Source organism: Rhinoraja longicauda, chromosome 41, assembly GCF_053455715.1.
Source record: "Rhinoraja longicauda isolate Sanriku21f chromosome 41, sRhiLon1.1, whole genome shotgun sequence".
In the NCBI taxonomy this organism is placed as follows: Eukaryota; Metazoa; Chordata; class Chondrichthyes; order Rajiformes; family Arhynchobatidae; genus Rhinoraja; species Rhinoraja longicauda.
Genome location: NC_135993.1, coordinates 12,196,862 through 12,221,421, shown reverse-complemented (window position 1 = coordinate 12,221,421; position 24,560 = coordinate 12,196,862). Strand labels below are relative to the sequence as shown.

The 24,560-nt window shown below is 54.4% G+C and overlaps 2 protein-coding genes across 4 annotated transcripts in view; one reads left to right on the top strand and one right to left on the bottom strand.

The window, feature by feature from the left end:
* Window positions 1-8,339, top strand: part of LOC144611704 (RAS guanyl-releasing protein 1-like) — a 114,656-nt gene extending 106,317 nt beyond the window's left edge. The window contains 3 exon segments of the mRNA XM_078430935.1: window positions 83-217; window positions 5,267-5,556; window positions 6,875-8,339. Of these exon segments, the coding sequence (XP_078287061.1) occupies window positions 83-217; window positions 5,267-5,556; window positions 6,875-7,087 (638 nt within the window). The 3' untranslated portion in view covers window positions 7,088-8,339.
* Window positions 8,340-10,914: 2,575 nt separating this feature from the next.
* The window catches only part of LOC144611818 (protein FAM98A-like), a 16,801-nt gene continuing 3,155 nt past the window's right edge, over window positions 10,915-24,560 (bottom strand). For 2 of the 3 annotated variants that reach the window (XM_078431092.1, XM_078431093.1), the window contains exons 2-8: window positions 24,248-24,396; window positions 23,446-23,580; window positions 21,139-21,347; window positions 17,872-17,952; window positions 17,036-17,152; window positions 15,516-15,683; window positions 10,915-11,976 (exon numbers count right to left, since the gene is read on the bottom strand). In XM_078431092.1, coding sequence (XP_078287218.1) covers window positions 11,803-11,976; window positions 15,516-15,683; window positions 17,036-17,152; window positions 17,872-17,952; window positions 21,139-21,347; window positions 23,446-23,580; window positions 24,248-24,396 — 1,033 coding nt within the window. In that variant the 3' untranslated portion in view covers window positions 10,915-11,802. The remainder of the gene's footprint in view (window positions 11,977-15,515; window positions 15,684-17,035; window positions 17,153-17,871; window positions 17,953-21,138; window positions 21,348-23,445; window positions 23,581-24,247; window positions 24,397-24,560) is intronic. The other variant, XM_078431094.1, reaches the window with a different exon arrangement.

Below are 24,560 nucleotides of genomic sequence, written 5' to 3'. Positions count from 1 at the left end.
CTTCTCTCTCTCCCCATCTCTCCCTCCCTCCCCCTCTCCTTCCCCCCTCTCTCCCTCTCTCCCCCTCTCCCCCTCTCTGCAGACTGCGGCATCAACAGCCACAAGCATTGTCGTGACACGGTGATGCAGGAATGCCGGAGACGCAGCAAGAGCGACCACTCACAGCCGGGCCCCAACACACCGTCCGCACCCACCACAGCCCCCCACCGTGCCCACGGTAACACATACACACCCCACACACACACACACACCCCACACACACACACACCACACACACACACACACACACACACACACACACACACACACACACACACACACACACACACACGCCCCCCACACACACACGCCCCACACACACACACACACACACACACACACACACACACACACCCCACACACACACACACACACACACACACACACACACACACACACACACACACACACACAACCACACACACGCACACACACACACACACACACACCCCACACACACACACACACACACCCCACACACACACACACACACACACACACACCCCACACACACACGCCCCACACACACACACACACCCCACGCACACACACACACACACGCCCCACACACACACACACACCACACACACACGCCCCACACACACACACAATGATCAGTCCAGCGTAGGCCTGTATGTGGTTTTGTGTAAATGTGTGTGTGTGTGTGTGTGTGTGTGTGTATATATTTGAGTGTGTGTGTGGGTACATGTGTGTGTGTCTGTGTGCGCATGTCAGTGTGTGTGTGAGAGTGTGTGCGTGTGTGTGTCTGTGTGCGTGTGTGTGTGTGCAGGTAAGGTTTATTAATGTCATGTTACTGAGACACAGAAAAAAAAGATCCTGTTAAAAATAGACGCAGGGTGCTGGAGTAACTCAGCGGGTCGGGCAGCATCTGTGGAGAACGTGGATGGGTGACATTTGGGATCAGGGCTGTTTGGTTTAGTTTTGAGACACAGCGCGGAAACAGGCCCTTCGGCCCACCGAGTCCGTGCTGACCAGCGATCCTCACACATTAACACTATCCTACACATTAGGGATCATTTTTAATTTTACCGAAGGCAATTCACCTACAAACCTGTACATGTTTGGAGTGTGGGAGGAAACCGGAGCACTCGGAGAACGTACAAACTCCGTGCAGACAACACCCGTAGTCGGGATGGAACCCGGGTCTTTGGCGCTGTGAGGCAGCATGTGGACTGTACCGTGACCTGCCCTTTAGCTGCTTGCTCTCTCTCTCTCTCTCTCTGCTGATTTTTATTTCTGCACTTCCTGTGTTGTCTCCTGCGTATGGCGTCGACACAAGGCAACGCAGGCGCAGGTTGGCAAAGAAAAGCCACAAAGTGCTGGAGTGACCTTGTCTGAACTGGAACTGGAGTGTGAGGAAGAGTGGGGTGGCACGGTGGCACAGCAATAGTGTTGCTGCCCGACTCCTAACCTCCTCCCACTTGTCCACACTCACCCAGTAACCCATTGCATGGTCTCACTGACACACGCACAGTTCAGTGTAGTGTATTGTCACGTGTGTACAGTGGAAAGCTTTTGTTGCGTGCTAACCAGTCAGCGGGAAGACAATATATGATTACAATCGAGCCGTCCACAGTGTACAGATACAGGATAAGGGAGTAAGTAGCATTTAGTACTACTTGTGATTCAAGAGAAGGTGGCATTTGTCTGCAGTAATCCTCTGAGTTTAGTTTAGAAATACAGTATGGAATCAGGCCCTTCGGCCCACCGAGTCCGCACGGTGGCGCAGCGGTAGAGTTGCTGCCTGACAGTGATTACAGCGCCGGAGACCCGGGTTCCATCCCGACTTCGGGCGCTGTCTGTACGGAGTTTGTACGTTCTCCCCGTGACCTGCGTGGGTTTTCTCCTGGTGCTCCGGTTTCCTCCCACACTCCAAAGACGTGCAGGTTTGTAGGGTAATTGGCTTCGGTAAATTAGTGTGGGGATCGCTGGTCGGCACGGACTTAGGGGGCCGAAGGGCCTGTCTCCGTGCTGTATCTCTAAAGCCAAGTCTAAAGACACAGAAGGCAGCGGAGGCCAATTCACTGGATGTTTTCAAGAGAGAGTTAGATTTAACTCTTGGGGCTAACGGAATCAAGGGATGTGGGGAGAAAGCAGGAACGGGGTACTGATTGTGGATGATCAGCCATGATCTTATTGAATGGCGGTGCTGGCTCGAAGGGGCGAATGGCCTATTCTTGCACCTGTTTTCTATGTTTCTAAGATAGCACTAGTGTGGTGGGCAGAATGGCCTCTGGCTGTGCTGTCGGGTTCTGCAAAGCTGCAGAAGGCAGTAACAATGCTGTGATGTGCACACCGCTCGTCTTAGATTGCATCTAATCTGACCTGACTGGACTAAATAACACCTTCCTGCCTCTTCATCACCATTTCCTGTCTGACGGCGGCTTTTTACAAATATATGGCAGCAACAATAAACGTTCAATAATGAGACGGGCAATCAGAGAGGCACAGCACAGGCCCTTCGGCCCAGCTCATCCACGCTGACCAAGGTGCCCCAACTAAGCTAGTCCCATTTGCCCACGTTTGGCCCACATCCCTCTAAACCTTTGCTACTCAGCACGAGTGTATTTTAAATGTTAGAGTACCAGCCTCACCTGCTCCCTCTGGCAGCTCGTTCTATATCCCAACTGCTCTGAGTGAAAATCTTGCCCCACCTCTTCCCATTAAATCTTTACCCCCTTAAACATGTTTCCCTCTGGTTCTGAAAGATATCTTCAGCTAATAAAGGCGGCACGATGGCGCGGAGACCCGGGTTCCATCCCGACTACGGGCGCTGTCTGAACGGAGTTTGTACGTTCTCCCCGTGACCTGCGTGGGTTTTCTCCAGGGAGCTCCGGTTTCCTCCCACACTCCATAGACGTGCAGGATTGAAGGTTAATTGGCTGGATATAAATGTACATTGTCCCCAGTGTGTGTAGGATAGTGTTAGTGTGGTGGGTGTATGGAACGAACTGCTGGAGGAGGTAGTTGAGGCTGGGACTAACGCAATGTTTAAGAAACATTTAGACAGGTACGTGGATAGGACAGGTTTGGAGGGATCTGGGCCAAACGCGGGCAGGTGGGACTAGTGTAGCTGGGACATGTTGGCCGGTGTGGGCAAGTTGGGCTGAAGGGCCTGTTTCCACATTGTGTCACTCTATGACTGTTGATGGCCATCTCGATGAGATACAGACCATTGTTCCACTGGACCAGCCATTGAACTCTCCAATGTGGAGCAGGTTTAGTGGTGCTATTGCTGTACCCCAGGGCAGTGACTGTCATGGTGAACCCCATCATAGAGTGATACAGCGTGGAAACAGGCCCTTCGGCCCAACTTGCCCATGCTGACCAACATGCCCCATCTGCACTAGTCCCACCTGCCCGCATTGGCCCATATCCCTCCAAACCTATTCTACCCATTTACCTGTCCAAATGTCTTCAATTTTATGATAGTCCCAACATCAACCACCTCCTCCGGCAGCTTGTTCCATACACCTGCCACCCTCTGAGTAAAAAAGTTACTCCTCCAGTCCTTATTAACTCTTTCCCCCTTCACCATAAACCCATGTCCTCTGGTCCTCCATTCCCATACTCTGAGCAAGGGACTCTGTGCGTCTACCTGATCTATTCCCCTCATGATTTGTACGCACCTCAATAAGATCACCCCTCATCCTTCTGCGCTCCAAGGAATAGAGTCCCAGCCTACTCAACCTCTCCCTGTAGTTCAGAACCTCGAGTTCCTGGCAACATCCTCGTAGTGGAGGCCAATTCACTGGATGTTCTCAAGAGAGAGTTAGATTGAGCTCTTAGGGCTAACGGAATCAGGGGATATGGGGGGAAAGCAGGAACGGGGTACTGATTTTGTATGACCAGCCATGATCATATTGAATGGCGGCGCTGGCTCGATTTTATTTGCAGTCACTGTATCCCTGCTGTTATGTCGGCTGCCCCTGGATTTGTGTTGTAGACTTCTTAATTAGTGCGGGCGCAGGGGTTATGGGGAGAAGGCAGGGAATGGGGTTAGGAGGGAGAGATAGATCAGCCATGATGAATGGTGGAGTAGACTTGATGGCCGAATGGCTAATTCTACTCGACTCCCTATCACTGTGAACATGGCTGGTGGAAGATAAGACACAAAATGCTGGAGTAACTCAGCGGGACAGACAGCATCTCTGGAGAGAAGGAATGGGTGACGTTTCAGGTTGAGACCCTTCTTCTGGACCCTGCTCGCCCTCTCTCTCCGTCCCTCCCCCACCCAAGTCGCACCAGCTTCTCGTTCTCACCCGGCAAACAGCCAACAACGCCCTGTCTCCTTTATCACCGTCACTTTTTTGCACATCTTTCTTTCATTTGTTCTATATCTCCCTGCATCACCGTCTTCATCTCTGGTTTCTCAGTCTGAAGAAGGGTCTCGACCCGAGACGTCACCCATTCCTTCTCTCCAGAGATGCTGCCTGCCCCGCTGAGTTACTCCAGCACTCTGTGTCTGCCCTCGATGTAAACCAGCGTCTGCAGTTCCTTCACCGTGGGTTGAGTGGGTCGATTCAGAAAGGCTTGAAGATCCATCTTGAAGGGACTGTGGCCTCTGCTGGGCTCAGACTGACGGTTATAGCTCTCCACTCTGGAGCGGCCCAGAGGCAGTGGTTTAATCCGCAGGACAGACAGACACAGAGTGCTGGAGTAACTCAGCGGCTCAGGCAGCATCTCTGGAGGACATGGGAGAGGTGATGTTTCGGTCGGGACCCTTCTTCAGACTGATTGCAGTAGAGAGGAGAGAAAACTGGCAGAGAGGTGGTGCCAGGACAAAAAAAGACACAGAGTACTGGAGTAATTCGAGCATCTCGGGAGACCCGGGTTCCACCCCGACTACGGGCACTGTCTGTACGGAGTTTGTACGTTCCCCCGTGGGTTTTCTCCGAGATCTTCGGTTTCCTCCACACTCCAAAGACGTGCAGGTTTGTAGGTTAATTGGCTTGGTGTGAGTGTAAATTGTCCCTAGTGTGGCGTAGGATAGTGTGTGGGGATCGCTGGTCGGCGCGGACCCGATGGGCCGAAGGCCTGTTTCCGCGCTGTTCTCTAAACTAAACTATTGATGGAGTTGTAAACAGATGCCGCTGTGCCACCATGTTGCGCCCGGTTTGAGCGTGGTTCATTGTCGCGTGTCGCGAGGTACAGTGGAAAGCTGTTGTTGTGTGGGTGTGACCGTGCTCTCTGTCGCCCCCCGCAGGCAGCGACCCCAACATCTTCGCCTACCCTCAGGTGGACGGCGCTGAGCTGGGGCACAACGGCCTGCGACCAACCCCTGGCGCTGCCCGACCACACGAGGGCCACCCCTCGCCCACCGCTCCACCCAGACCGAGCCCCCCCTCCGGACCCTCCGGACCCCAGCCCCACCGCCGGCGAGACGGCCGAGACCACGGGGACCCCAACCCGACCCACCACCCGCCCCCACCCCCACCGCACCACAGCAGCACTGACGCACCGCACTGGGCACGACGCCTACACGTGGCAGAGCAGGTGAGCTGGGGGGGAGGGGGAGGGGGGGGAGGGGAGGGGAGGGGGAGGGGAGGGGAGGGGAGGGTAGTGGGGGGCGCGGGGTAGTGGGGGGGAGGGTAGTGGGGGGGAGGGTAGTGGGGGGGGAGGGTAGTAGGAGGGGGGGAGGGGAGGGGGGTAGTGGGGGGGAGGGGCGTGGGGGGAGGGTAGTGGGGGGGGTAGGTGGGAGGGGGGAGGGGCGTGACAAGGGAAGGGGAGGGGAACAAGTAAGGAGGGGAAAGGGGTGACAAGGTAAGGGGAGGGGGACAAGGAGGGGGAGGGGGATTGAGGGGACAAAGAGGGAGGGGGGTGGGCGGAGGGGGAGGGAGGAACGAGGGGAGGGGGAAGGGGAGGGAGGGAGGGGGAGGGGGGATGTGTGAGGGAGGATGTGTGAGGGAGGGGGTGGAGGTGCAAGACGCGTGGGGGGGTAAAGGAAGGTGGTGGGGATGGAGATGGAGAGAGATGTTTGGGAGAGAGCGTGGGGTAGAGGGTGGAAGGAGGTTGGGGGGTGGAAGGCGTAGCATTGAAGGGAGGGAGGGGTGTATTGGTGTGTGTAAGGGAGGGAGGGTGAGAGAGGGAGGGGGAGGGTGGGGAGGGGGAGGGTGGGGAGGGGGAGGGTGAGAGAGCGAGGGGACGGGGTTGGAAGGGAGAGGTGTTTAGGTTCCAGATTCCAGCATCTGCAGGTCCAAGGTCGTGATAGGTGTGCAGGTAGGCGTTGGCGTGCGGCGGGCGTTGGCGTGCGGTAGGCGTTGGCGTGCGTGTCGGTTGTGGCGTGCGTGTCGGTGTTGGCGTGCGGTAGGCATTGGCGTGCGGTAGGCGTTGGCGTGCGGCGGGCGTTGGCGGGCGTTGGCGTGCGGTGGGCGTTGGCGTGCGGTGGGCGTTGGCGTGCGTGTCGGTGTTGGCGTGCGGTAGGCGTTGGCGTGCGGTGGGCGTTGGCGTGCGGTAGGCGTTGGCGTGCTTGTCGGTGTTGGCGTGCGGTAGGCGTTGGCGTGCGATAGGCGTTGGCGTGCGGTGGGCGTTGGCGTGCGTGTTGGCGTTGGCGTGCGGTAGGCGTTGGCGTGCGGTGGGCGTTGGCGTGCGTGTCGGTGTTGGTGGGCGTTGGCGTGCAGTGGGCGTTGGCGTGCGGTAGGCGTTGGCGTGCGGTAGGCGTTGGCGTGCGGTAGGCGTTGGCGTGCGGTAGGCGTTGGCGTGCTTTCCTTGGCCGTTGCGTGGGTATGGGTTGTCCAGGAGAGGTTGTTGGCTGGTGATGTACCCCTCCCCACTCTAACGCCACCCTCTCTCGTTCCCCCCCTCACGCCTGCAGCGAGGGAGCCAGCTGGCGATGGAGAACGCGGATCTGCACCGACTGAAGGTGGGGCTGGAGGAAGAGAACGCCAGACTGCAGGGGCAGGTGTCCGAGCTACGTGAGCGGCTGGCGGTGCTGGAGGGCAGGCGGGAGAGCGTGGAACCACCCGCCGTCACGCTGATCCTGGAGCAGTTGGACAACATGCACGTGGAGCACGACTCCAACATCTGAGCGGGGTTGTGGCGCCGAAACCCAGGCGGCCGTCCCGTCCCCTCGGGCCAGGGGGTGCCAACTTACTCACTCCCAAATACGGGACAACGGGGTGACCTCACCGCCCCGCGTGACCTCACCCAGCCAGCGGCCACCTGCTCCCGCTCCACCTCCGTTAGACGGAACCCCAGCCTCTGGGCCAACAGTGTCTGGGCCTACAGTGTCCTCCAGGGCTACAGTGTCCGGGCCTACAGTATCCGGGCCTACAGCGCCCCCCAGGGCTAAGGTGTCCGGGCCTACAGAGTCTGGGCTTACAGTGTCGGGGCCTACACTGTCGGGGCCTACAGTGCCCGGGCCTACAGCGCCCCCCGGGCCTAATACAGGGCAAGGACGGTCCCGTACGGGACAAACAAATTGAGCCCAATATATGGGACAGTTGTCCCTCGCTGCCACACACACACACACACCCTACCTCCCTCTTCAGTGGCTTCCCGAAATCCCCCCTCGCTGGCATTGGCCATCCGTTCAACTCCACGGGCCGGAGACATCGGGACCTCTGGAGGCCACCAACTCACGCCAGTTCCCCCCAAGATCATCCTGCAATTGATTTTTGAGGTTTACCCTACAATCGAGCTGGCAGTGTGGGCTTTGCCAGCTCGACTGCAGGAGAAACGCTACCTTGCCAGTCCACACACACCACCAACCCCCATCCACTCCCATCTTCTACCAGCTTGGTGTTGTTGTCAAGCTTGGGAAGGGTACAGAGATTTACGAGGATGTTGCCAGGACTAGAGGGTGTGAGCTACAGGGAGAGGTTGAGCAGGCTGGGTCTCTATTCCATGGAGCGCAGGAGGATGAGGGGAGATCTTATAGAGGTGTACAAAATCATGAGAGGAATAGATCGGGTAGACGCACAGAGTCTCTTGCCTAGAGTAGGGGAATCGAGGACCAGAGGACACAGGTTCAAGGTGAAGGGGGAAAGATTTGATAGGAACCTGAGGGGTGACTTTTTCACGCAGAGGGTGGTGGGAGTATGGAACAAGCTGCCAGAGGAGGTAGTTGAGGCTGGGACTATCCCAACGTTTAAGAAACAGTTAGACAGGTCCATGGATAGGACAGGTTTGGAGGGATATGGACCAAGCGCAGGCAGGTGGGACTAGTGTAGCTGGGACATGTTGGCCGGTGTGGGCCAAAGGAAGGGCCTATTTCCACACTGCATCACTCAATGACACAAAGGTTGGGAGAAAAAGGACACGTGTCACATTCAGGCAAAGGGAGGGGGCAAAGTTTAAAGATGTGGGGGGCAAGTGTTTTACACCGAGGGGGGTGGGGGGCCTGGAACGCACTGCCAGGGGTGGTGGTGGAGGCAGATACCATAGTGGTGTTTATGAGGCTGTTAGAGAGGCACATGGATATGCAGACTGGAGGGATATGGGTCACGTGCAGGCACAGGAGATAGATTTTTCATGGCATCATGTTCAGCACAGATAATGAGGGCCGAAGGGCCTGTTCCTGTGCTGTACTGTTCTCTGTTCAAGCTGATCTATAGAGGGGCGTGAGGAAGGTGCAGGATTCAAGATGTATTCAAGAGTTAGATTTAACTCTTCGGGCTAACGGAATCAAGGGATATGGGGTGAAAGCAGGAACGGGGTACTGATTGTGGATGATCGGTCATGAACATATTGAGTGGCGGGGCAGGCTCGAAGGGCCGAATGGCCTCCTCCTGTCTCCCTCTCCCCTGACCTTCAGTCTAAAGGGTCTTGACCCAAAATGTCACCCGTTCCTTCTCTCGAGATGCTGCCTGTCCCGCTGAGTTACTCCAGCATCTGCAGTTTTTCCCCTCACGTACAGGGCACGGTTATTTATCTCATTTCACCCGTTGCCAACGAGGAGGGTTGGAGACGAGGAGGAGGGAGGGGGGAATGAGAAGCCAGGAGCCCGTTTTCTCCTCTCCGACCCCAGCCTTAGACGTGAGCGGTCCCTGCCGACAGACGTGTATTTGTACTCAGTCCTTCAGGCCTACGACAGGGCTGGAACCTGCTGCGGCTGTTTGTTGTAGATATATTGCTAAATAAAGCTCACTTTTTTATTGTGTCGCGGCGATGAAGCTCGCTGGAAGGACAACATCTGTGGGGGGAGAATTATCAACGTTTTGGGTCAAAACCCTCTGGAAATAGCCAAGATAAATGGCGCAACGGTAGAGTTGCTGCCTCACAGCGTCACCGACCCTGGTTCCATCCCGACTGCGGGCGCTGCCTGTATGGAGTTTGCACGTTCTCCCCGTGACCCGCGTGGGTTTTCTCCAGGTGCTCCAGGTTTGTCGGTTAGATTGCCACATCTGCAAAATTGTAAATGGTCCCTGGTGTGTGTGGGATAGTGCTACTGTGCGGGGCGATCGCTGGTCAGCGCGGACCTGGTGGGTTACCTCCAGGTGCTCCGGTTTCCCCCCCCCCACACTCCAAAGACGTGTAGGTTTGGGAGGTTCCGGCTTTGTGGCTGGTGTTACGCCCCACTCTGTCACAGAGTGAGAGAGAGAGAGACACACAGGGAGAGAGACACAGAGAAGCTATCTGCTTACACCACTGACAATTCTTGCAAACCTGACATAAAGTGTGGAATTGTGGCAGCCTCTCACCTCCAAAAGAAATCTCAACCCAGAACCAGGCAATGTTGTTTTAATTCTATTTAAACATAAAGTAATGTGTTTGTGCTCACAGCACTGAGTCCCAACAAATGTCCACCCCCCCCCCCCCCCCCACCCCCAAACAAAATCACATAGTGAATTGTCTCTTACATATAGAAACTTTGCAAACTATTCCCTCCACAATGTGGCTCGTGTGGGAACCTGACCATCAGATGTAGAGGTACAGAGAGAACATAGCACCCCCATGGCAACACCCACGATGGGGAGGGAGGGAGACACAGTGAGACACAGTGAGAGACACAGAGAGAGTGAGAGACACAGAGAGACAGTGAGGGACACAGAGAGACAGTGAGGGACACAGAGAGACAGTGAGAGACACAGAGAGACACAGAGAGACAGTGAGAGACACAGAGAGACAGTGAGAGACACAGAGAGACACAGAGAGACAGTGAGAGACACAGAGAGACACAGAGAGACAGTGAGAGACACAGAGAGACACAGAGAGACAGTGAGAGACACAGAGAGACACAGAGAGACAGTGAGAGACACAGAGAGACAGTGAGAGACACAGAGAGACAGTGAGAGACAGTGAGAGACACAGAGAGACAGTGAGAGACACAGAGAGACAGTGAGAGACACAGAGAGACACAGAGAGACAGTGAGAGACACAGAGACACAGAGACACAGAGACACAGAGACAGTGAGAGACACGGACAGTGAGAGACACAGAGACACAGAGACAGTGAGAGACACGGACAGTGAGAGACACAGAGACACAGTGAGAGACACAGAGAGACAGTGAGGGACACAGAGAGACAGTGAGGGACACAGAGAGACAGTGAGAGACAGTGAGAGACACGGACAGTGAGAGACACAGAGAGACAGTGAGAGACACAGAGACACAGAAAGCAGTGAGAGATAGAGAGACAGAGAGATAGAGTGCGAGAAACACAAGAGAATGAGAGAAATACAGACAGAGAGACAGAGATACGGAGAAAGACAGAGACACAGTGATCGACACAGAGACACACAGTGACAGACAGACACAGAGGGGGGGAGGGTGAGAGAGATGTGAGACAGATAGTGAGACAGAGGGAGAAACACAAAGAGGAAGACAGAGACAGAGAGACAGAGGATGAGAAAGACAGACAGACAAGAGACAGAGAGACGTGAGAGAGACACAGCCAGCAATTGCCCCTGGTGGGTAGAACTATCACCATCTCCTTGCACCAATCACCCTCCCCGACCCACACATCCAACACCAGCAAGCTGCCGATCACGGCCGGTTATTGTTGGAGGCTGTGTGATGCAGGCGAGGAGAAGCCTGATAAATGCACGCTGTGGGCCGTGTGTCTGCCCGCGGGCAGCCACGGTCACCGGGCTGGTGGGGAGAGGGGCTGGCACTCGAGGGACACACCAGTCACGGCTCCCCGCCTTTCTCACTGGCCCGACTGTTGACCCTCTTCGACGAGAGACACAGAATGCTGGAGTGGCTCAGCGGGACAGGCAGCATCCCTGGAGAGGAGGAATGGGTGGCGTTTCGGGTCGAGACCCATCGTCTGAAGAAGGATCTCGACCTGTTGAGTTTCACTGTCTGTATAACTTGTTCTCACCTATCCCACAGCCAACAATGCACCATTGTGGGCTACACATTTCCTTGATTGCCACTGCCTTCTGCATATTTTTCATTCATTTCTCTTAAGAACCATCTATATCCCTCGTTCCCCCCTCCCCTGACTCTCAGTCTGCAGAAGGGGGGCTCTCCACCTGAAACGTCACCCATCCCTTCTCTCCAGAGATGCTGCCTGACCCGCTGAGTTACTCCAGCATTTTGTGTCTACCTTCAGTGTAAACCTGCATCTGCAGTTCCTTCTTGCACACTTGGTCTTCCCTGTGTGGCCGTGGGTGGGGGGGGGCAAGAAGCAGTGGAGTTACAGCGGCCCCACCTGCCGCAATGTGTCTCCGCGGAGCTCGACTGTCCACAGACCCGGGCAGACAGGGAGGAGGTTGACTGTTCCGGCCAGGAATACCGCCGCCATCCTCGGCCTTCCCACGCGGAGCCCGCTACCCTTCTCCGCGGGGGGGGGGGGGGTCAGTGTTTATGCCCCTTTCCTCCTCTCCGCTTCTCCCGTCTCCGGTCACCCCCACCTCTCCGGTCACCCCCACTTCTCTGGTCGCCCCCACTTCTCCGGCCTTCCCACGTAGCCATGGGCCGCTCCAACTCGCCCGGTCTCCCCCCGCGATCCGGCACCGGGCCCATCAGGACCTGGGAAGTGAAGCAGAAGGATATTGGGACCCTCGGGTATAGAAAACAGGTGCAGGAGGAGGCCATTCGGCCCTTCGAGCCAGCTGATCATCCACATCATGGCTGATCATCCCCAATCAGTACCCCGTTCCTGCTTTCTCCCCATATCCCTTGATTCCGTTAGCCCTAACAGCTAAATTTAACTCTCTCTTGAAAACATCCAATGAATTTGCCTCCACTGCCTTCTGTGGCAGAGAATTCCACAGATTCACAACTCTGGGTGAAAAAGTGTTTCCTCATCTCAGTCCTAAATGGCCGACCCCTTATTCTTAAACTGTGACCCCTGGTTTTGGACTCCCCCAACATGGGGAACATGTTTCCTGCATCTAGCCTGTCCAATCCCTTAAGAATTTTATATGTTTCTATAAGATCCCCTCTCATCCTAAATTCCAATTAATATAAGCCCAGTTGATCCGTTCTTTCATCATAAATCAGTCCCGCCATCCCGGGAATTAACTGGTGAACCTACGCTGCACTCCCCCAATAGCAAGGACGTCCTTCCTCAAATTAGGAGACCAAAACTGCACACAATACTCCAGGTGCGGTCTCACCAGGGCCCTGTACAACTGCAGTAGGACCTCCTTGCTCCTAAACTTGAATCTTCTCGTATGAAGGCCAACATGCCACTAGCTTTCTTCACTGCCTGCTGTACCTGCATGCTTACTTTCAGTGACCGATGTACAAGCACATCCAGATTTCGTTGCACCTCCCCTTTTCCTAATCTGACACCATTCAGATAATAATCTGCCTTCCTGTTCTTGCCACCAAAGTGGATAACCTCACATTTATCCACATTATACTGCATCTGCCATGATCTGCCCGTCACACAACCTGTCCAAGTCACCCTGCAACCTCATAGCATCCTCCTCGCAGCTCACACTGCCACCCAGCTTTGTGTCATCCGCAAACTTGGAGATGTTACATTTAATTCCCTCATCTATTACTCAGAACGCCACAACCTCAATCACCGCATCCACAGTCCCAACACAAACCTGAATTTGTTACCTAACAAATGCCTGGTTCCTTCATCACTGTTAATATTTTTGCATATCTTTCATTCATCTATCTATACACCAAAACTCTCGTTTGTTTGTTTGTTTGTTTGTTCCTGAACTACAGCCAAAACGGTACACGATAGCGTGACCATTGTAGGCCCACCTTACTCACCGTCATCCCTTTGGTGCTAATGGAAGAAGCTTCATTGAAATCGGTGTTATATTTGAAAAGTTATTCACATTTTAAAGTTTAAATCTATCTCCTAGGGAGGGATGGGGGGGGGAAGGAAGATAAGGGGGGTTGAGGAGGATGGAGTAGGGGGAGGGGGGGTGGAGAGGGAGAGGGTAAGGGGAAGGAAGGGGTGAGGGCAGAGGGGGGGGGCAGAAAGTGGGAGGGAGGGAGGAGGGGGCAAGGAGAGGAGTGGAGGGGGATGAGGGTGGAGGGCGTAGGGACGGAGGGGGGAGAAAGGAGGATAAGGGGGTTGAGTGGGGTGAGAGGAGGGAGGGGGAGGGGAGAGAGGGAGAGGGAGGAGGGCGGAAGGGGGAGGGCAGAAGGTGGGAGGGAGGAGGGGGGACGGTTGGAGGGGGAAGAGGGTGGAGGGGAGGAGGGGGCGAGGGGAGGGGTGGAGAGAGGGAGGGAGGAGAAGGGGGGTTGAGGGGGATGGAGTGGGGGGAGAGGAGGGAGGGGGAGGGGTAGAGGGAGGGAGAGAGGGAGAGGGGGGAGGGGGTGGAGAGAGTGCTGCACCAATGCAGGAGAGGTTTGGGCCTAACGGGTCCACTTGGCCTAGTTTGTTGCCTATCTCTCTATATCGCTGTCTAGATCTCTCATTTCCCTCTCCCCGTGATCCTCAGTCTGCAGAGGGGTCTCGGCCCGAAACGTCGAGACCCTTCTTCAGACTGAGAGTCAGGGGAGAGGGAGACTTAGAGACATAGAAGGATGAGGTGTAAAAACAACAGATCAAAGCCCATGTTGATTAGGAAATGTAACATGGTCTATTGCTGTGAGGGATTCAGAACCTTTCCAAGGTGGAAATGGCAAAGAGTAGAAAAGATAGCTTTACGATGAAGGAGGCGAGATTTACAGGTGTGTGGGGCTGGTGTTTCACAATGGTGGGTGTTTGGAACGTACTGCCAGGGCTGGTGATGGCGGCAGATGCCATCCTTGATTGGGCTTTTAGATGGACACATGGATATGTCAGGTATGGATGGATATGGATCACGTTTCTGAAGAAGGGTCTCGACCCGAAACGTCACCCGTTCCTTCTCTCCAGAGATGCTGCCTGACCCGCTGAGTTACTCCAGCACTCTGTGAAACGTCACCTATCCGTGTTCTCCACAGATGCTGCCTGACCCGCTGAGTTACTCCAGCACTCTGTGAAACGTCACCTATCCGTGTTCTCCACAGATGCTGCCTGACCTGCTGAGTTACTCCAGCACTCTGTGAAACGTCACCTATCCATGTTCTCCACAGATGCTGCCTGACCTGCTGAGTTACTCCAGCACTCTGTGAAACGTCACCTATCCGTGTTCTCCAGAGATGCTGCCTGACCTGCTGAGTTACTCCAGCACTCTGTGAAACGTCACCTATCCATGTTCTCCACAGATGCTGCCTGACCCGCTCAGTTACTCCGGCATTTTGTGTGTTTCTTCGTTGTAAACCAGCATCTGCAGTTCCTTCCAACATGTGTGGACGCAGATTAGTTTAACGACATCTTGTCCAGCACAGACATTGTGGGCCGAAGGGCCAGCTCCTGTGCAGTCGTGTTCTCTGTTCTAACATAATGCAGTGCAGACAAAGAACAGGGAACACTGGAGAGGGACCCTGCCCGCTCCCCCGGCACCAGCCCAGTGGCACCAGCCCGGTGGCACCAGCCCGGTGGCACCAGCCCGGTGGCACCAGCCCAGTGGCACCAGCCCGGTGGCACCAGCCCAGTGGCACCAGCCCAGTGGCCCAGCAGTAGAGTCAGTGCCTCACGGTGCCAGAGACCCAGGCTCGGGTCCCAGAACTGAGGTGAGAAAAAACATTTTCACCCAGAGAGTTGTGAATTTGTGGAATTCTCTGCCACAGAGGGCAGTGGAGGCCGATTCACTGGATGAATTTAAAAGAGAGTTAGATAGAGCTCTAGGGGCTAGTGGAATCAAGGGATATGGGGAGAAGGCAGGCACGGGCTACTGATTGTGGATGATCAGCCATGAACACAATGAATGGCGGTGCTGGCTCGAACTTTTCGATCCATGTTTCGATCCTGACTACGGGTGCTGTCTGTGTGGAGTTTGTACGTTCTCCCCGTGACCTGCGTGGGTTTTCTACTGGTGCTCCGGTTTCCTCCCACACTCCAAAGACGTGCAGGTTTGTAGGCAGATTGGCTTGGGCTGGTATACTTGGTATAAGTGTAAGTTGTCCCTAGTGTGTGTGGGATAGTGTTAGTGTGCGGGGATCGCTGGTCGGTGGGCCGAAGGGCCTGTTTGCCCGCTGTATCTGTAAACTAAAGGATAATCGCTCACCTTGTTGATGGCACACGTAGTCTTCTCTCGCAAGCCGCGGCTGGTGGTTCTGGTGATATCGGAGAGATCCTCTCGGGCGGACAGCAGGTGGGCGAGAGTCATCCCTGTCTTGCAGCACAGCGAGGCCCTCAGGGGCTTGTACAGCTCAGCCATGGCCGCCCCGTGGTGCTGCAACAGAAAGCAACCTCTCACCACAACACAGGAGCTGGAGTCAGGTGCACCACAGCTTGTCATGTACCTGCACTCCCACACCTAACCTGAGCAGCACCTTCAGCACAGACTGGTCCCACCACGATACAACACACAACGCCTCACCACAGGACATCCTTCTTCCCTGTGGCTATCAAACTGCACAACTCCTCCCCCTTCTGTCGTGGGGTAGACTGAGACTGACCCCCACCCACCCACTCCTTAAACATCCTCAATCCTTTCCACTCATCACTTTAATTCCATGTTTCGTGTATCTTGCGTTTTTATGACTGTTGGCAGATCAATTTCCCTCCTAGGATAAATAAAGTTCTATCATATCTCATTGTGTACAGCAGGGAAATAGTCCCTTGGTGCCAACCAAGATGCCCCATCTACACTTGTCCCACCTGCCAGCATTTGGCCCATGGTAGACACAAGATGCTGGAGTAACTCAGCGGGTCAGGCAGCATCTCTGGAGAAAAGGAATAGGTGACGTTTCGGGTCGAGACCCTTCTTCAGACTGATGTCAGGGGAGGGGGTGGGACAGAGATAGAATGTAGTCGGAGACAGGAAGACTAATGGGAGAACTGGGAAGGGGGAGGGGATGGAGAGAGAATTAGGTTAATTGGCTTGGTATAAATGTAGTATTAGTCCCTGATGTGTGTAGGGTTGTGTTAGTATGCGGGGATCCCTGGTCGGCGCCGACCCGGTGGGCTGTTTCGGCGGTGTATCTCCCACTGCCGGGGGGGGGGAGAACAAACTTTGTGACGTTGTCGGTGCCCTTTGTGTGGCGACTCTTTGCATACCTCGGTGTAACGCAAGCAAAGGAATTTCACTGTGACTTGTGACAATAAAACATTCATTCATTCAATCCAAATTAAACAACACGCACTCTGGAGAATTCCCAGCCAGTGCTGAGCCCTCTGCTGGCCCCAGTGCTGAGCCCACTGCTGGCCCCAGTGCTGAGCCCACTGCTGGCCCCAGTGCTGAGCCCACTGCTGGCCCCAGTGCTGAGCCCACTGCTGGCCCCAGTGCTGAGCCCACTGCTGGCCCCAGTGCTGAGCCCACTGCTGGCCCCAGTGCTGAGCCCACTGCTGGCCCCAGTGCTGAGCCCACTGCTGGCCCCAGTGCTGAGCCCACTGCTGGCCCCAGTGCTGAGCCCACTGCTGGCCCCAGTGCTGAGCCCACTGCTGGCCCCAGTGCTGAGCCCACTGCTGGCCCCAGTGCTGAGCCCACTGCTGGCCCCAGTGCCAGTCGGTGGTCAGCCTGTGAGATGGCCACTATTACTGCGGTACTGACTACCCTCTGGCCACTATCACCGCGGTGCTGACCTGTGCTCGCTCTGACCAGTGGAACGACTGCACGGTCACGTCCAGCCGGCTGATCAACATCTGCCTGCGGCACTCGTACTCCACGCACATGGCCTGCTGGATCAGCTCCAGATGTTCCTGCGACAGGGAATGCCGAGTGTTAGCGGGCGGTCGGGCGGCAATGACCCTCCTCCTGGTTATCTGCCCTAAAGAGGAACCGCCCGATTCACCCACTCTCACAGCACCCCCAGATCCCAGTCCCACAACCCAGAGCTGCCTGTGCATTCACAGCGGTAGAGCTGCTGCCTTACAGTGCCAGAGATCCCCTCACCCCCACCCCCACCTCCCCTCCCTCCACCTCCTCACCCCCCCCTCCACCTCCCTCTCCCCCCACTACCCCACCCCACCCCCACTCTCCCCCCACCCCCACCTCCCCTCCCTCCACCTCCTCACCCCCCCCTCCACCTCCCTCTCCCCCCACTACCCCACCCCACCCCCACTCTCCCCCCACCCCCTCTCCCCTCCCTCCACCTCCTCACCCCCCCTCCACCTCCCTCTCCCCCCACTACCCCACCCCACCCCCACTCTCCCCCCACCCCCACTCTCCCCTCCACCCCCTCGCCTGCCTTCTCCCCACAACCTCTGACACCTGTACTAATCATGAAACACTGGTACTATTTCTCTCCCCCCCCCGCCCCCTCCCCTGACATCAGTCTGAAGAAGGGTCTCGACCCGAAACGTCACCCATCCCTTCTCTCCTGAGATGCTGCCTGTCCCGCTGAGTGACGCTGGCTTTCCGAGCCTATCGTCATTGTAAAGCAGCACCTGCAGTTCCTTCCCACACACTACATCTGTACCCATTGGGCAGGCTCCAGACTCTTGCTCAGTAGGGGTCTTCCCACTGCCCCCTCAGGCAAACCGGCCATGGTCTCTCGGATCTGAAACACACAGAAGCCAAGGTCAGGTTACGTAAAAAAAAGCAGATGCTGGTTAAAATCAAAGGTAGACACAAAACGCTGGAGTAACTCAGCAATCAGGCAGCGTCTCTGCAGTGAAGGAATGGCTGACCTTTTGGGTCGACACCCTTCTTCAGACGTGACTTATCCGCCTTTAGCCCTTTCAGCTTCACAAACACCTTCCCGTCAGTCATAGCAACTGCACTCACCTCTTCCCCCCCCCCCCCCCCCCCGACTCTCCTGAATTTCTACCACATTGCTGGTCATTAGGTCAGAAGTGATAGGAGCAGAATGAGGCCATTCGGCCCCATTGAGGCAGTGCAGCATAGGTTCACCAGGTTAATCCCCGGGATGGCAGGACTGTCATACGAGGAAAGATTGGAAAGACTGGGCTTGTATTCACTGGAGTTTAGAAGGATGAGAGGGGATCTTATAGAGACGTATAAAATTATAAAAGGACTGGACAAGCTCGATGTAGGAAAAATGTTCCCAATGTTGGGGGAGTCCAGAACCAGGGGCCACAGTCTAAGAATAAATGGGAGGCCATTTAAAACTGAGGTGAGAAGGAAGGTTTTCACTCAGAGTTGTGAATTTGTGGAATTCTCTGCCACAGAGGGCAGTGGAGGCCAAATCACAGGATTAATTTAAAAGAGAGTTAGATAGAGCTCTAGGGGCTAGTAGAATCAAGGGATATGGGGAGAAGGCAGGCACGGGTTACTGATTGTGGATGATCAGCCATGATCACAATGAATGGCGGTGCTGGCTCGAAGGGCCGAATGGCCTCCTCCTTGCTGCCTGACCTGCTGTTGTCATTGATGATACAAGTGCTGATGGTAGTGGCATAATGAATTCTGAAGTGTATAGACACATCAGGCAGCATAGAAAAAACATTTTCTATGTTTCTACTCCGCCATTCAATCATGGCTGATCTATCTCTCCCTCCTAACCCCATTCTCCTGCCTCCTCCCCACAACCCCTGACACCCACACTAATCAAGAAACACCGGTACTATTCCTTCAGCATCACGTCCAATGTACGTTCTTGCCTCTCTTTCATCTTTTAGATACCATTAATTTTTTATGTACCCTCTTTTATACTATTGGCTAGCCTACCTTGAGATTTCATTTTTTCTCCCTTTATGGCTTTGTTTAGTTGTCTTCTGTTGGTTTTTGAAAGCTTCCCAGATCTCCATCTTCCCACTAATCGTTGCTGTGCTATATGCCTTCTCTTTAGCTTTTCTGCTGTCTTTGACTTCCCCTGTCAGCCACGGTCACCTCGTTCCCAGTGGGGGACGAATAAAGGGATATATTATTATTATATTATTCTCCCCCGAGGTTTGTTTCTTCCTCTTTGGGATGAAAAGACCCTGCATCGTCCAAATCATTCCCAGAAACTCCAGCGGTGCTACTCGACCGCAAGTGGCGCGGTGGTAGAGTTGCCGCCTTACAGCGAATGCAGCGCCGGAGACCCGGGTTCCATCCCGACTACGGGTGCTGTCTGTACGGAGTTTGTACGTTCTCCCCGTGACCTGCGTGGGTTTTCTCCGAGATCTTCCGTTTCCTCCCGCACTCCAAAGACGTACAGGTTTGGAGGTTAATTGGCTTGGTATAGTTGTAAATTGTCCCTAGTGGGTGTAGGATAGTGTTAGTGTGCAGGGATCGCTGGTCGGTGTGAACTCGGTGGGCTGAAGGGCCTGTTTCCGCGCTGAATCCCTAAACTAAACGTCGTCATTCCTGCCAGATGAGATCTTATCGAAACGTATAAGATTATAAAGGGGTTGGACACGTTAGAGGCAGGAAACATGTTCCCAATGTTGGGGGAGTCCAGAACAAGGGGCCACAGTTTAAGAATAAGGGGTAGGCCATTTAGAACGGAGATGAGGAAAAAGGTTTTCAGTCAGAGAGTTGTGAATCTGTGGAATTCTCTGCCTCAGAAGGCAGTGGAGGCCAAGTCTCTGAATGCATTCAAGAGAGAGCTAGATAGAGCTCTTAAGGATAGTGGAGTCAGGGGGTATGGGGAGAAGGCAGGAACGGGGTACTGATTGTGGATGATCAGCCATGATCACATTGAATGCTTTGGCTCGAAGGGCCGAATGGCCTCCTCCTGCACCTATTGTCTGTTGTCATCTTTAGCCAGCCCCTGGCACGGACATTGTCTAAGGCGGGGATTGATAGATTCTTCATTAGTACGGGTGTCAGCGGCTGTGGGGAGAGGAGATGCTGCCTGACCCGCTGAGTTACTCCAGCACTTTGTGTCTGTCTTTGGTACAACCAGCATCTGCAGTTCCTATTTATTACTAATCTCTGTTGACTGGGCGTGAAGGCGGCCACCGTTACTGGGTGGTGCAGCGGGTAGAGCCACTTCCTCACAGCGCCAGAGACCCGGGATCCATCCTGACCTCAATTACTGTCTGTGTGGAGTTTGCACCACCGCCCTGTGACCGCGTTGGTTTCCTCCGGGTGCTCCGGTTTCCTCCCACATCCCAAAGACGTGCCTGTTTGTAGGTTAATCGGCCCCTCTGTAAATCGCCCCTAGTGTGTAGTGAGTGATGGTGAAAATGGGATTACATGGAACTAGTGTGATGACAGAAGAATCCTCTCTATAATAAAGTAAAAACCCCAAACACCTGCCGGACAGGTCAGAAACGCTCTTCAGGAGTCAGGTGTGGATTTGTCAATGACCACTGTCCGCAGAAGACTTCATGAACAGAAATACAGAGGCAACACTACAAGATGCAAACCACTGGTTAGCCACAAAAATAGGATGGCCAGGTTACAGATTGCCAAGAAGTACTTAAAAGAGTAACCACAGTTCTGGAAAAAGGTCTTGTGGACAGATGAGATGAAGATTAACTTATATCAGAGTGATGGCAAGAACAAAGTATGGAGGAGAGATGGAACTGCCCAAGATCCAAAGCATACCACCTCACCTGTGAAACACAGTGGTGGGGGTGTTATGGCCTGGGCATGTATGGCTGCTGAAGGTACTGCCTCACTTATCTTCATTGATGATACAACTGCTGATGGTAGTAGCATAATGAATTCTGAAGTGTGTAGACACATCAGTCTGAAGACCCGAGATGTCACCCATTCCTTCTCTCCAGAGATGCTGCCTGTCCCGCTGAGTTACTCCAGCGTTTTGTGTCTGAAACTCCCATGCGCTGCTTACTTTATCTTCCAGGTTTGTGAAGAGCTGTGCGGTGGAGATGCCCGGTGGTGGTTCGGCCATACCCACCGCTTGGCACAGTGCCTGCAGCTCTCCGCGTGCTTGGACATCACCGTGGTTGCTGCCAGCATCCTCGGGCGCTCGGTGCTGTCCCAGTGCATGCCGCCTGGACCACAGCAGCCTGGCTGCCTGGAGCTCCGAGCCCAGGAACTCTGAAAGCACAGGCACAGTGGATCAGCACGCGAGAGACACACCACCCAATGCCCATCCCTACCTCGAGCAACACCGCGACGCAGCGGTAGACTCGCTGCCTCACCGCACCACAGACCCGGGTTCCATCCCGACCACGGGCGCTGTCTGTACGGAGTTTGTACGTTCTCCCCATGACCGCGTGGGTTTTCTCCGGGTGCTCCGGTTTCATCCCACACGTACAGGTTTGTAGGTTAATTGGCTTTGTTAAGAAGTTTAGAGATATAGCGCGGAAACAGGCCCTTCGGCCCACCGGGTCCACGCCGACCAGCGATCCCCGCACATTAACACTATCCTGCACACACTAGGGATAATTTTTTTTTAACATTTACCCAGCCAATTAACCCGCAACCCTGCACGTCTTTGGAGTGTGGGAGGAAACCAAAGATCTCGGAGAAAACCCACGCAGGTCACGGGGAGAAGGTACGGACGGCACCTGTAGTCAAGATGGAACCCGGATCTCTGGCGCTGTGAGGCAGCAACTCTACCGCTGCACCACCGTGCCGTGTTTAGCCACCGGGCACAATGTTTGGGAATCGTTGATCGGCGTGGACCCGGTTTCCTCCCAGGCTCCAAAGACATGCAGGTTTGCAGGTTAATTGGCGTGGTACAAATGTAAATTGTCCCTAGTGTGTGTAGGATAGTGTTAGTGTGCGGGGATGGCTGGTCAGTGTGGACGCAAAGGGCCTGCTTCCGCGCTAGAAACGTAGAAAAACAGGTGCAGGAGTAGGCCATTCGGCCCTTCGAGCCAGCACCGCCATTCAACATGTTCACGGCTGATCATCCAAAATCAGTACCCCGTTCCTGCTTTCTCCCCATATCCCTTGATTCCGTTAGCCCCAAGAGCTAAATCTATCTCGCAATCCAGTGAATTTGCCTTTGGTGGCTGAGAATTCCACAGATTCACAACTCTCTGGGTGAAAAGGTTTTTCCTCATCTCCGTCCTAAATGGCCTACCCCTTATTCTTAAACTGTGTGACCCCTGGTTCTGGACTCCCCCAACATCGGGAACATTTTTCCTGCATCTAGCCTGTCCAATCCTTTAAGAATTTTATATGTTTCTATGAGATCCCCTCTCATCCTTCTAAATTCCAGTGAATAGAAGCCCAGTCTTTCCATTCTTTCATCATAAGTCAGTTCTGCCATCCCGGGAATTAACATGGTGAACCTACGCTGCACTCCCTCAATAGCAATAATGTCCTTCCTGTGAAATTAGGAGACCAAAACTGCACACAATACTCCTGGTGCGGTTTCACCAGGGCCCCGTACAACTGCAGTAGGACCTCCTTGCTCCTAAATTCAAATCTCTCTTGCCATTAGCTTTCTTCACTGCCTGCTGTACCTGCATGCTTACTTTCAGTGACTGATGTACAAGCACACCCAGGTCTCGTTGCACCTCCCCTTCTCCTAATGTGACACCATTCAGATAATAATCTGCCTTCCTGTTCTTGCCGCCAAAGTGGATAACCTTACATTTATCTACATTATACTGCATCTGCCCACTCACCCAACCTGTCTGTAATGAGTGGATCCCACTTCTGACACCATGTAATGAGTGGAGTCGTACACATGTCGTAACGCAACACACATTTATTACAGTCTACTTACAGCATAGATCTGCAAGACTTCACAGTGACTAACAGCTACTCCAACTGCCCTACGTAAGCAAGCTCTTGGTAACATATATCGCATATTAGGCGGAGCAACTACTAACAAGCGCTACAATTGGTTAGTAGGAAATAACCAATCTACACTGTCCAAGTCACCCTGCAGCCTCATAGCATCCTCCTTTCAGCTCACACTGCCACCCGGCTATGTGTCATCCACAAACTTGGAGATGTTACACTTAATTCCCTCGTCTAAATCGCTAGATCTCTAAACTAAATTACGAAAGGTCTCGATCCAGAACGTCACCCATTCCTTCTCGCCAGAGATGCTGCCTGACTCGCTGTGTTACTCCAACTCTTCCGTGTTAAACTAAACTAAACCCGTCGCTAAACGATATGAATGGCGGGCACGCAGGCCGGGTCGTGGTTACACGCGTGTCCGTGCGGCACTTACGGAGTAGCTGGAGGCAGGGCTGGGTGTCGTGGAGCCTGGAGGTGGGGGATCCGGTGGTGAGGGAGGGGTAAGGGCAGTGCAGCTCGCTCAGCAGCCCACTCACCTCCAGCTGGAACGTCTCTGCATCCGCCGCACCTGTGGAAGCAAGCGAGAGCCCGTGAAACCTCGCCCGCTCCTGCCCTCCTCTCCACAGAGGCTGCCTGTCCCGCTGAGTTCCACAGTTTAAACCAGCATCTGCAGCTCCTTCATACACACTTGCGAACTGCAGATTGCCGAGTTTAGAGATACAGCACCGACCAACGATCCCCGCACACTAACACTATCCTAAACACACTAGGGCATGCGTGCATACGTGTATGACCGTGTGTGTGTGGGTGGGTACATGCGTCCGTGTGTGTGACTGTGTGCGTGACTGTGTGCGCGTGTGCATACGTGTGTGACTGTATGTGTGCGCATGCGAGTGTGTGCGTGACTGTGTGTTCGAGTGTGTGTGAGTGTGTGTGCATGTGACTGTGTGTGCGTGCGTTAGTGGGTGAGTGTATGTGTGTGCATGCACGAGTGTGTGTGTGTGTGTGTATGTGTGCTTGTATGTGCGCATGCGTGCCAGTGTGCATGCGAGTGTGTGCGTGACTGTGTTCGAGTGTGTGAGCATGTGACTGTGTGTGTGTGTGTGTGTGGTGCGTGAGCGTGTGTGTATGTGTGTGCAAGTGCGTGCGTGTATGTGTGCATTTGCGAGTGTGTGTATGCGAGTTTGCGTGTGTGTGTGTGTGTGTGTGTGTGTGTGTTTTTTCCAAGCTCCCACCTGTGGTTGGGGTGATGCGTTCCTCCAGCAGGGTGACCTGATTCAGCTCTGAGACCAGCCAGGCACAGGCGGCTGTGAAATGCTGACTGCTGGCTCCCTCCTCCAGGCCCTGTGCCAACGCACCCTCTTCAAGCAGCTGCCCGCTGTACCTGCAACATGGGGACAGTACAACGCTTACAAACTGCACCCTCAGCCCCAATCCCTCCCCAATGCCTTAATGCTTTGATCACCTCTTCCACAACCAACAATCGACCATTGTCCTTCATCAATGAAAGGATACAGCGTGTAAACAGGCCCTTCGGCCCACCGAGTC